At 40.8% G+C, this 13,714-nt stretch overlaps 1 protein-coding gene across 2 annotated transcripts in view; it reads right to left on the bottom strand.

Moving 5' to 3' along the window:
* Window positions 1-1,561, bottom strand: part of LOC128879973 (apolipophorins) — a 38,510-nt gene extending 36,949 nt beyond the window's left edge. For both annotated transcript variants that reach the window (XM_054129554.1, XM_054129555.1), the window contains exon 1: window positions 1,391-1,561. In XM_054129554.1, coding sequence (XP_053985529.1) covers window positions 1,391-1,466 — 76 coding nt within the window. In that variant the 5' untranslated portion in view covers window positions 1,467-1,561. The remainder of the gene's footprint in view (window positions 1-1,390) is intronic.
* Between the last annotated feature and the right edge of the window lie 12,153 nt (window positions 1,562-13,714).

Raw genomic sequence — 13,714 nt, 5'->3', positions numbered from 1 at the left:
TTTCAAAGCTGGTTTGAGATGATTTGAGCTAGTTTGAAATTGCCTCAACCAGTTTGTGGTCGTCTCAAGAGCCTACCTTTAACCTCAAAAGAAACTACTGATAGTTTCTCTTAGACAGAGCCACATTTCTAGGTCTCAGTTCGCGTGAGATGGTCTCAGCTAGTTGGATATGGTTTGTACTCCTCTAACAAGGACCTGAGCTCATGGCACAAGTAGTCCTAGGTCTTTTACCCTATCGCATCCCAAGGAAATTCTCTATCTACACTCAGGAGTCCCGAAAAGAAGCTACAGGTACCTTTTCCTAATTTAAAATGAGAGTTCTACAGTTTAACTGTGGTTTGAGATGGTCTGAGCTAGTTTGACGTGGTCACTACTCTCAAAAAATTCTCAATCTACAGCCGAGAAACCATCTTTAGTCCCGAAATAGAAGCTACTCGTACATTTTCCTACTTTTTAAATAAGGTTTCTAGAGTTTTCTAGGTTTCTCAGCTGGTTTGAGATGGTCTAAGCTAGTCTGACGTGGTATACTCCCAAAAATTGTCAATCTACACTCAAAAAAAAACACTTTTCCTCTTTTCAAACAAGGTTTCTAGAGCTCAGCTGGTTCGAGATGGTCTCAGCTAGTTTGACGTGGTCTACTCCCAAAAATTGTCAATCTACACTAAAAAAAAAAACACTTTTAATCCCGAAAAGAAGATACTCGTACCTTTCCCTCTTTTCAAACAAGGTTTCTAGAGCTCAGCTGGTTTGAGATGGTCTCAGCTAGTTTGACGTGGTTTCTACTTCTAAAAATTCTCAATCCACACCCAGGAGAATACCCTTAGGCCCGAAAAGAAGCTCCCTCCTTCCACCTAGAGACAGAGTTTTAGGTCTAAGCTAGTCTCAGCGATCCCCTACTCCCTGCACCCTCAATTTCTTGGCAAAGCCGGTTCTACCTTCTTCAATCCGAAGATTACGCCATCTAACTATTCTCTACAACCTCTACTCTACTCTCTAACCTCTCTAGACTCTAGATTCTTTAGACTCTTCCCTCAGAGGATTTTCCAGACAGTCTTCTCTCAGAAAAGGGAAATCTGTCAAAGCTGGATCCTAGCTCCTTCGATCCCAAGATTACACCATCCCAAGATTTCAACTATCCTCCACAACCTACACTCTACTCCCTAACCTCTTTAGACTCTCTAGACTCTTCCCTCGGAAGACGTTCCAGACAGTCTTCTTCGAGAAAAGGGAAACGTCTGGCAAAGCTAGTCCTAGCTTCTTCTGTCCAAGATTCCACCATCCAACTATCCTCTACACTCTACCCTCTAGTCTCTCCGGACTCTCTAGACTCCTACGGAGGATTTTCCAAACGTTCCTCTCTCGGAAAAGGTAAACGTCTTCGTCTGCTTACCGGTAGACTCGACGCCCGCGGTGAGAAGCAGCAGGCAGGCGAGGACCGTCCCCGAGAGCCGAGGTGGATGCCCCATGACGTCCCAGTAGACAGAAGTCTCGTTCTTGTAGCACTGTCACACAATATCAGCCGAGGGGGACACGATTCGGCCGCGAGAGAACACCACAAAAGCAACGATGCTTTTCTTCGTCCGTGCTTTTATGCTCTCGCCGGCCCCCTCTTCCGGGCGTCGTTGTCATCATGGCTGCTTGGACATTGGCGTGCGGTTCGTGTGTGTACTCTATTCATCGGGTCGTCACCGAGATAACGAGATCCCAGGCTCGGCCGCGGAAGGAAACCTAGCCGTGGAGGAGAGCGTCGGGTGAGGCGGTTGTCCAGGTCCTTGAACGTTTACCTCAACCTGTAATCGGCGATCGGATAAGGCCCTTTGTCGCCGGTACGCCGCGGCGTGTTGGTCATCGCATCGTGTTCGTCATCGATTGGCATTCGTCACTCGAACTGGTCATTCCCACGTGCAACCGTTATGGAAACGTTGGCGCTTGCATTAGCGTTTGTCGTCGCGCCGAGATCGAGGAATGCTTGAGAGATAGATGCTCGAGCGATAGGGTGGATCGGTTGATCGGAGGTGGATCGGTTCGTGGTAGGTTTCGTTTCTATAGGGGTGACTGATGGGATCGATTCGGCTGGATGTTGATTGGATTTTATCGGAAATGGGGTATAAATAAATAATAAAATAGTAAATTTATAGATTTACTTTAGCTTTATTCTCTAAATCGTCACGAGCAAACTGTCATCTGTTCTCAACGAGAAGCTGCACAAGTCTGACCGATGAACGTTATAAGAAAACCGTAGAAAGAATTTCTAGCTGTATACAGCGTAGTTTTTAACCGTCTTCGACAAGGAGGAGGTTACTCAATTCGACATGAATATTTATTTTTTTTAGCACATCTGCTTAGTCTCTAGTAAACTACAGGAAGGGTCCTGTGAGAGGGTAGGTCATAGCCTAAACGGAAACTTTCTCTTTCGTTATTCTGCAGTGACAGATATAACGTTGTACATATATCTCTCGGTACATTTATTATGTAGTAAAATGACATGTTGAATTTCAGTAAATATTCCAACAGATTTGTTGAATGAGAAATTTATTATTTGCTTAAATTTTCGGTGATATTTAATTTGAGGGGATGGCGGGATGCCCTCAAGGGCTGTAGCGGTGTTTGTAGCTACAGTACGGGCTTAGCAACCCCGAGGTACCCGAGCTAGAGGGGGGCCAGCGGGCCACAATAGATGAGAAGTGAGAGATACTGGAAACAGTATTAAAACAATGCAGGAGTCATGTAAGACGATGATAAGAAGAATGGAAATAAGCTAATAATAAGTAAGCAATAGTGCAATAACTTTATATAATAAGTTACCCACTTTAAATAAATTAATGAATGAATTAATGATGGAGGGACCGATGGGTCGTGGTTTGGGTGGGATGTGAAGTAGCAAGGATTTAGAGGTGGTAGTCGCGATTGTTCAAAATCGTGTGCTAGATTCACAGCCTAGTATTATTCGAAGGTTGAGTGTTAAGGGTGGTTCTCAAAATAGAATTTTGTATTTTTGTTCACAATAGTGCCTAATAAATTCATTCTCAAAATAGAATGTTGTAGTTTGAGGACAATAGAGCCTAAAAAATTTAGGAAAGGCACCTAACCTTGATCTAACTAAAATTTTTCTTAAATACACAATGCATTCTTTGTTCAAATTCATTTTCAAAATAGAATTCTGTATGTATGTTGACAATACAGCCTAATAAATTTAGAGAAAGCACCTAACCTTGACCTAACTAAAATTTTTCTTAAATACACAATGCATTCTTTGTTCAAATTCATTCTCAAAATACAATGTTGTGGTTTGAGGACAATAGAGCCTAACAAATTTAGAGAAGGCACCTAACCTTGACCTAACCAAAATTTTTCTTAAATACACAATGCATTCTTTGTTCAAATTCATTTTCAAAATAGAATTCTGTATGTTTGTTGACAATACAGCCTAATAAATTTAGAGAAGGCACCTAACCTTGACCTAACCAAAATTTTTCTTGAAAAAACAATGCATTCTTTGTTCAAATTCATTTTCAAAATAAAATTCTGTATTTTTGTTCATAATGGTGCCTAACAAATTTAGAGAAGGCACCTAATCTTGACCTAACCAAAATTTTTCTTGAAAAAACAATGCATTCTTTGTTCAAATTCATTCTCAAAATAGAATGTTGTGATTTGAGGACAATAGAGCCTAAAAAATTTAAGAAAGGCACCTAACCTTGATCTAACCAAAATTTTTGTTAAATACACAATGCATTCTTTGTTCAAATTCATTTTCAAAATAGAATTCTGTATGTTTGTTGACAATACAGCCTAAAAAATTTAGGAAAGGCACCTAACCTTGATCTAACTAAAATTTTTCTTGAATAAACAATGCATTCTTTGTTCAAATTCATTTTCAAAATAAAATTCTGTATTTTTGTTCACAATAGTGCCTAACAAATTTAGAGAAGGCACCTAACCTTGACCTAACCAAAATTTTTCTTGAAAAAACTATGCATTCTTTGTTCAAATCCACGTTACGAATTAATTCTCAAAATAGAATTTTCTATGTTTGTTGACAATAGAGCCAAATAAATTGAAAGAGGGATTCGTGTAACAGGCTCTGGGTGTGTTTCGGTGATCGATTTTGTGCCTCGAGGTCCTTATGCAGGTTCCACCTAAAAAAATAATAAAAATACTCTCGGAAAGTGTCAGCCGGACCCCATACCTGCGGTTTCTAAGGTTCCTCCTGGCATCCAAAAACGAATCGTTGGATGTCGCTATCCTTGGGATCCTTTAACCGACTAATTTATTTCCGTGGAACCCGAACCTGATATTCGAGCATCGTGAAAATCGAGAATTAAAAATCTACTGCGTCTTCATAATTCCGTTACTAGGATCCGAGAATCAAATTCTTCGATCAGGTTCCATTTAAATTAATGTCGAGGAGCATTTTCATTCGCGTAATAGCAGCGAATCAAATTAATTTTTGCGAGACAAATTCATCCGAAAGACTTTCTTTAAACGAGACATGTACGGAGGCCCCTTTCGGTGATCAAATTGTTTATTCGTGGATCGCATCGGGTCGTTTATTTTCATGGAACAGATATTGTTGAACTCTGTACCGAATCGATATTTAAATTTCCGTCAGGTCCCTCGCCGTGAATGAGCGACAACTTTCCCGACGATAAGATTGATTTTTCAATGGTTGAGTGTAGTTATTTGAATTTGAAATTTACTTTACGACAGATCGCACACGGAAGCACTTAATCTATGTCAATAAGAGATACATCTGTTGCTTACTCGCACGTTTACTTTCATTCCCCGTATTGTCCAGCAAAAGCTCTCGGTATTAACAATCGTCATCGATCGTAGCCTTTCTAGAAAATTTTATTTCTTTATTTTATTTTATCTCTGTACTTTTCAACGTTACACTACAAAAAAATTGTTGTTAAAGGGAACAGAGAAAGGAGAAAAGAACGGCTTCTCTTTAACTCGAAAAGATAGTCTTTACAGAGGGGTTGAAAATAATATTTCAAGAATCGGAATTTCGTTCACGATTTTGTTCAACAATGGCTCGCGTCGTTGCAAAGGATTTTTACGAATGAGCCCGAAACGTTGCAACGCGGACGCTGCATAAGGTATGTAATGACTGGAGCAACCCAGAGCAATTTCCCAGCGAGGGTCCGCTGTTTCAGCCTAATTGCATTCCGCTGGTTGGTACAATTGTTAGAATGAACGCCGTAACGCTTAGCTAAAGGTCCGCTGGATCGTGAACTTTTTTTCCATAGGACGACGTCGACCAATTTGTCGAAGTCTCTCAAGAAATTACGTCCCTCGTATTCCCTTCGAAAAAAGGGATGCAGTTCTCGTGGTACAATTGAAATGAAATTTAATTAAGCAACGTACTCAAGGTATTTTCGTATAAATGACTAAAAAGTTAATCAGTCTTCGCTATTCTAAATTCGTAGCAGCGTTCAAAAATACCTTGCGCACAAGTTACATTCCCGATAACCTCGTGTTTGTGGTATGTAAACAATCGTCGCAGATACAACGAAAATGTTTATGCGTATCGGCGATCCTTAACAGACACTTTGGAACTGCACGCGGTCGCAGTCTCCGCACAAAAGAGCGAAAGATCTGTCGAGTGTGGCGATCTTAAACAAAACAAGATTACAACGAGCGGTTACGGCAATGCGTAAGACGCTGGACGGGTAAACATGTCCCCCGAGATAATTCGGGAAGACAGATAGAGATTTGAATGGAAAATTGTCGACCAGCGGATTAATCATCGGTTCGGAGACGCTGGCGCTGTGTGGAAAGTAACACGGACTTTAACATGCAAACACACCCCGATAACGCCTATTCACCAGCCGCTGCTGCTGCGAAATTAAATGGTTAAAGACACCGTGTTTCAATCTTCTGCCTTGTGCGCTCGCCGGCGCGAAGGCGTTCCCAGAGTCTATAGAAACGCATATAAACGCGTGTAAACATGTATAAACATGGTATAAACTCATGTAAACATGTATAAACATGGTATAAACACATGTAAACTGGTATAAACATGGTATAAACACATATAACCATGTATAAACATAGTATAAACATGTGTAAACATATATAAACATGGTATAAACTCATATAAACAGGTATGAACATGGTATAAACACATATAACCATGTATAAACATGTATAAACATATATAAACATGGTATAAATATGTATAGACATGGTATAAACACATGTAACCGTGTACAAACATAGTATAAACATGTATAAACATATATAAACATGGTATAAACATAAGTAATCATGCATAAAGATGTATAAAGACATGTAAACATGCATAACCATGGTATAAGCACGTGTAGCCGCACATATACGCGTCACAGGACCTTGTCCTATACACGGTGTCGTTCGCGACATTTACCCCGAATTACAAGCAACGTGCCGCCGTGTTCCATTCTGCCATCTATAGCGTAATCATTAATTCGACGTTACTTTGTTTACAAAGGGTTTCGAGGCCCGTTGGCTCGTCGTAATTACCAGTCACCGCGTTCGAATTCGAGTCCCCGCCGTCACCGGCTCGCTCGAAGACGACACCCTGTATAATCCGTGCATTCTTTTGCCTGGCCGGCAGCGTTATTAACATTTTCCGGCAGCCGGATGAGGCACCCTACCGGAAATGGACTGTATGCCACAGTTTGCGACGCTCGCCAGCATCTCTGCGCATCCAGATTACTTCGTTTTGATTATGCGCGCGACGCGCGATTACGTCAACAATCGACGGACATAATATTGACATTGAATCGTTGGCGGTGATCTATGCTTGCGACTGGAAAGGATTCATCGCCGATTCAATTGATCGAGAACGAGGATCGGGCCGAGTTTTCATTAAACAAAAGAAAGAGAATGATAAGTACCTCGCGTTAATATCAGCAAGTGACAGATATATGTAATAATTATTATTACTTAAGCCCTCCATGTCGAATAACTAATTTATCCATCGTTGCTTTTGCCTCACGAATAATCAAACTAACGATATAGTAAATTCTTGAAGCAAAATCAACGTTTTTTTTTTTTTTTGTTATCGCGCGAAGCAGAGATTTCGAAGAACAGCTGCGTCGGCTTATCAGCGACGAGGGTCGTAAAACGGAAGCAAAACTCGATATTAGAAAGCGTTTAAAGGCCTTAGATTACTTCAAAACGACAGGATTAAATTGTCGTGTCCTCTAGCCCGACCCAGAGATAAGGCAGCGAACGATTTCCCTGGAAATCTTCGTGCTGGTGGGGCTTTCCTAAATAAATTTAACCTCGGCACTATATATCGCGCCACTGTTTACGTTCGCTTCCTAACCTTTCCCACAGGAATAGACGGGTGGAACTCGATTGGAAAGAATTGGCCGTTAAAAGCAACGGGACGTTTATAAAGTATTCACTTACGTACACGTATACAAAGATTGCGAAAGTACCGAAGGCGACGAGCATAACAATTGTTGCATACAAACAGTAAATTGTTGCACATAAACACGTGTAAATATATATAAACATGGTATAAACTCATGTAACCATGTATAAACATAGTATAAACATGTTATAAACTCATGTAACCATGTAAAAACATAGTATAAACATGTACAAACATGATATAAACTCATGTAATCATGTACAAACATGGTATAAACACAAGTAACCATGTATACACATATATAAACAAGGTAGAAACACATGTAACCACGTATAAACACGTGCAAACATGTATAAACGCGTGTAAACCCATATAAACACGACGATAAATTTTGTTTGGGTTTATAATTTCCATAGAATGTTTCCATGCAGTGTGAATTGGTCGTGTGATCCACTTCAAACAACTTAAAAATGGCCTCAGAAAATAAGAAAGCGATATATCAACCCTATCAAACCTATTAAAAATCAAACGAAAGACAACTGAAAATAATTCCACGCGACTTTCTTCGTCAACGTAGTTTCTTCAAACACCTTCAATACCTCGTCACGGTCCTTCGTATTGTTCGTTTTCACCTGAACAGCGAACGCAGCCCATCAGCGGTCTCATCGTCCTCAAACGCGACCGCTCCCTCCCCTCCATTTTCTTGCGCCCTTTAAACTCGACGCAAGGATAACTGAATCGAGGCTCGTATACCGTTAAGTAATCAAAGGTACAAAGGGCTGCGGAAGTTGTTTGTTTGTGATCCCCTCGAAAACACGGACAGAGGACCAGCAACACGATTTTCAACGATACGTTCAGCCATCCTTTGATCTCGGGACAAGCTGCCAGCCACGGAAATCCGCAAAGAGAAGAGAAACGACGTCGTCGACGATCGAGCACCTTTGGCATCAAGTAACTCGAGTCGCCTGAAACGTGGATTAATTTTCCCCAGGCTCGGTTCGCCCTTCAACTCCAGAGTGTGCAAAATATATTTAAAACAAATATTCCGTCAAGGATATTGGACCTTGAACTCCGAGTACAATATCTTCTTGTCGTTTCTACGTATTCTGCTTGTCGAGAGGAGAAAAAGATCAAAAGGAATCACGTGTCGCAAACGAACCGTTTTCTCACAAGGGATTGTCAAAGTTTGGACCAATGAGATCTCGTGTGAGGCCTTCTGGGGGCGGGGCGTACCCCCATTCTGCTTTCAGACCCCGCCTTAACGCGACTCCACTCTCTGTCTCCCATTTACGTGCCGAGCAACGCCTCGTCGCAACGTGGCGCGCAGAGATAGGACCTAGCCGCGCCGAGGCGGTGCCTGGAGGCGGAGTGGGGATACGCCCTGCCCCCAGGAGCCCCCACGCGCGATCCGATTGGTCCAAACTTCGACAAGCTTTTATAAGAAAACGGTTCGTTTGCGACAGGTGGTTCCTTTTCAACTTCTTATCCTCTCGACGAGCAGAGTGCGTTCAAACGGCGATATAAATTTATTTTTTAAATTTCAAGGTCAAAGTGGTGATCGTTCCCGGTTTGTTCGACGCGTCGGTTGCAACCAGGAAAACCATAACGAATGTTTTCTCCGCGCTCTGCACAGTTAACGAACGAGCGATTAACGCAAATATTGACTTCGCTGGACTCTCGACTCCAATTTTTTATTTTGCCACGGAGCAACGGTCACGGTGTTATCACTTCTAAGCAGGCTACGCCGACCGTTAGCAGCGCTGGTGGCTCGCGCGTATTACCGCTAATTTTCATCGAGTCGGATATGACGCAAGAAGTAAATTCGAAGAAATGCTGGAACTCGGAAAAATTTACGTAACTACTCCTTACGTATCTAATGCTACGAGCAACGTTACAGAATATCGATACGCGTAACTTTACTTCGTACTCGTTGAATACTTTTTCGATATTTCCATTGTCGTATCGCAGCGGTCATCGACGAGTGTCGCAATTTTTTTTTTGGCTGTCATTTTTCCCAGAATTCGTAAAATCTGCATTTATTTCTCGCTGGTGCGCGTTATCAATTGCAGCTTTCGAGTCTCCACGTGTTGCAAAATTACGAAACTGTTGGATAATGTTCGATAACGTCGAAATAATTAATAGTTAACAACGGGTGCACTTTCCCTCCGTTGACCTTCTTTTTAACTTGACCTCGCGCGAGAGTTATTAAATATTTTGAATACAAACGATTAATTGTTTACTAATTTTTAAACAGAGATCGCTCTGTTTTATTTCGCGTAAATCGAGCTCCGGAGCTTTATTATAACGACCACGAAACAATCGTCGCACTGTGACAGCTATCGACAAAGACAATCGACGATACGAATTTTCTTGCTCGTCGTAATAATCTCGTACCTGCGATATAAATATTGTTCGATCGTTCATTAATGATGTGTCATTCCTTTCGTCGAGATTAATTAATCGCAAACGATTCCATGAAAACTTCGAGAAACCTCATATCGCGGTGTTTTTCTCCCTCCAGGAAATCTCTTATCAGGCAATGTTTATGCAATTTATCTCCTTTAACTGCAACCAGGCGAAATTATTGCTTTACCACGCGATGCGAGATTCACCTATAAGCATATCGCGCTATTTTATTTTCTAGTACACATAACAAGAAAAATTGTCATTAGCTGATCAACGTTAAATTAAATTACGATAGAATTTCATTAATCACGACACGAGACACGAGAAAGTTTACGTAACGTTCCAAATTACAGAAAAGCGACCAGGTCGTTGGGTCGACATTCATTTTATAATTTTTCCCTCTGTTCCGAGACAGTTATGCAAACAGTAATAATAGCCTAAATGAAAAAGTCCGTCTTTCTACCTATAGACACAGAAATGCTTCTCCGCTCTAGACAACTTACGTCATTTTGTTTCCGTTTAATGAGACAAACAGCAACTAAACAGGACAAGTGTGCTTGTTAGTCACTTCCTTGGAGTTGATTTGCTACCGAGAAACACGCACCGCAAACAACCGGTACAAAGATCCATAAAGAAGTCCGCGATCGTTGCTCGATAAACATTCGGCTCCCAAAGAACTGAGAGGGTCGGTTGCATTTTTGGAAAATGTTGAGATGCGCGAAAAAAATTCGAGTTTCACGGTTCATCTTCAGAAAGCATCCGCGTGTACACGGAGCATTTTTTTATTCCCCCATACCGTTGCGTCGGTATTAAACGAACTCGGCGAACCTGTTGCATCGGAATAAAGGGAAAGGGAAATTACGTTTCGCAGTGCGGAGGGAAGACCAGGAAAATTAACGGGGTTTGTATACCACGCGCTCGCCGGGTTTGTTTGGCGTTGCAAAGGAACGATCAGACGAAACGTGTCACGGCCTAATTATCTACGTTGCCACAATTTTCTGTGCCGGAGTTTTTATCGAAATTAACGAAATTCTCGTGTCGCGATTGAGCGACAATTTCTGTTTGCTTGATCTTGTGTACATTTTTCGTTTAAACGGTAATATTTTCGGCATACGGTGAATCCCATAAATATTCGTACCATCTATGTCTATCGATGAAGTTTGACTAAATTAAATACAAGTTTTCATATTACCAAATGAATTTTTTCCATTATAAATACGTATATGAATAAGCTCAGGCATGTGGAGGGTAGCTGGGACGATTCTAAACAACATTTTCCTTTGCAAAAATGTCGAGTCGTGCGTCGTTTTTGAATTATTGACGAAAAACCACCGACCAATCGCAGCGCTCAGTGGCGAGGGGCTGGCTCGAGCTAGGGAGCTCCAATCAGGACGCTCGGGCCAGCCACCGGTCCCTCCTCTCGCGGCTGAGCGCGCGCTGTGATTGGTCCCTGGTTTTTCGTCAATAATTCAAAAACGACGCACCATTCGACATTTTTGCAAAGGAAAATGTTGTTCAGAATAGTCTCAGCTACCTCCTCCCCATTTCCGGTTCTTAGACTAATTCTGGGACACCCTGTATATTTGCATATGCATTATTATATATCAACATATTCATACAAACATATACTTGGAAACGTCGAACCTATCATTTAGTTTAAACAAATTTCTTCGATAGACATGCAGAGTACGATTATTTATGGGACTAACTGTATATCCTCCAAGTAACTGTAATCGCTGAAATATCATACTGTGCATCCTCTTCAGTGTACATCTTTCCGTTTAAACGGTAATACCTTTGGCGTCGCTTTGAAGTTACGTTACCGAGCACGCTCGTGTTTCATTTGAGTGGCTATTCTAGGGCGTCAATTTTTATAAAGGGTTTTACACACGTATTTATTCACATTTTGAGTAACGCACACAGTTTTTTGCGTTAGCGTGCGTAGTTACCACGATTCCAGGCGTTAGCTATGGCCCGAACCAGAATGATCATGAAATATCTTAAATTCAAAGAATGGCAGCGCTTTAAACATTTTGTATTTTTATCGTCCTTAGTATATTGAAAAAGAAATATTTGGAATAATCAGATTTCGAAAACCGTGTGCCGAAGATTCACTCCAAATTCGAAGTGATCAGGCCAACTAGAACTCGAGATATCATGGCAGCTATTTCAAAAAATATGGTTGCGAGGAAATCGCGTTTAAAGCTTTTCATAGCAAATACGTATACTTACGATCACGATTAAAACCCAATCCTCGCTTATTGGTTCGTCGAAAAATGAATGTCACTTTTGCAAACTATAAAGACATTTAAATTAACTTCGTTAATATCGTTCCGGATTCAACACAATGCTTCGGCAGATATATTTTCAAAGGTCCTCGCTTCGAGAAAATCGCAAAAAAGAAATCGATATTTTGAAAGTACTACCGCCTTAAAGAAATCTCTAGAGCAAACATTTTTAATAATAACAACAATGCACGTGGATCGAGTAACAATCTCGATTAAACGCACCTCATATTGTTGTTTGTTGAGAAAATACGCTTTCCGATTTTCAGTTGACGTATTTCGAAAAATATCGCGGAAGTGGAAACGGTTGATTCTTCTTCGTTTCGCGAAATGCCATCTTCAGCTCGAAGCTGTCTGTTTAAACAGAGCCTAGGGGGATGGAGTACGTGTACGTTTTACCGTGAATCGTTGAACTTTATGTGCCGCGACATTTCCAGTCAGCAATTTATATTGATCGAATAACATCAAGGAGCACGGGAGTTTTCGTAGTCTCGAGTGCCGGCGTGGTCGTGTTCAACGTGCGGTGGCATGCATAGCATTGTTTACATTGTTTCCATTATCCGACGTGTATCCCTCCTGTAATTCGCTGGATTATTTCTCTCCGTACACACGTACGCGACGCCGGCAACTTTCAGTCGCCGAGTGAAAAGTTTCGCCTCTATTTCCACAAAAATAAAATACACACGTAACTTCCCTGATGAGAACGAATCGAAACGTGGCTATATTCGGATTATTTATCATTGTATGCGAAATACAATTTTCTATGTTTCGAGAATGGTCGTGTTTAGGCTCATTTTTATCAGAGAAACCTCGTTAATACAGATAACGTTTATTTAGAAGGATAGAAAGTGGATACAGAGTTTTATTCGCGTTATTGGCGAGCAGCGTCGCTTTGAAGTTACGTTGCCGAGCACGCGTGCCCCAAGTCGCGCTCTCGCGCACCTTAGCCTCAGCTACAGAAAAAATAGCCACCCGATCAACCAGTTGACTACGTAATTTACGTTTTGTGTTTTCACAGAGTGACAAATGCTTTCCACTGAAACCGATTGATCTGGCTCGTGGATTCCATCGAAAATAAATCATTCGGAATTATAATATTCGCAGCACAGATCGTTCGAAACGCAACGATCGGTTTGGAATATCGATTGCTCTTTTGTTTCTTTTTTCTGTTGTCCGACGACAATTGGACGTCATTATCCCGGCTCTTGAGGGGCTTGGAATATCAAATAATAAAACAAATTACTTTTTTTTTTTATTAAAATTTGAATTTTAATAAAAATTTTATTGAAAATTGAATTTGGAGCACTAGAAGTGGTAAAAAAAATTTGAAAAAAAAAATGGAATTTCTTTTTTCACAAAATTTCTTTTTTTCTCACAAAAAAAGTTCGACGATGCAAACTTAGTAAAAATAACGCGATAAAACTGTAAAAAAGTATAAGGAGATACGTAAAAAGAATACCAAGGTAACCGCGTCTCCGGTCTTCCGCAAATTTGACTGTCGTTGTTTACTCTTCGAGAATGTTGTCAGTTGTATTTCCTTATAGTTTTTACAGTTTTATCGCCTTCCTTTTATCAAGTAACTCGTCGAATTTTTTTTTGTGAGAAAAAAGAAATTCTGTGAAAAAAGCAATTCCATTTTCGTTTAAAGAAATTT

The sequence above is a fragment of the Hylaeus volcanicus genome, chromosome 7 (assembly GCF_026283585.1).
Source record: "Hylaeus volcanicus isolate JK05 chromosome 7, UHH_iyHylVolc1.0_haploid, whole genome shotgun sequence".
Taxonomy (NCBI): domain Eukaryota; kingdom Metazoa; phylum Arthropoda; class Insecta; order Hymenoptera; family Colletidae; genus Hylaeus; species Hylaeus volcanicus.
This window is presented reverse-complemented; position numbering and strand designations above follow the sequence as displayed.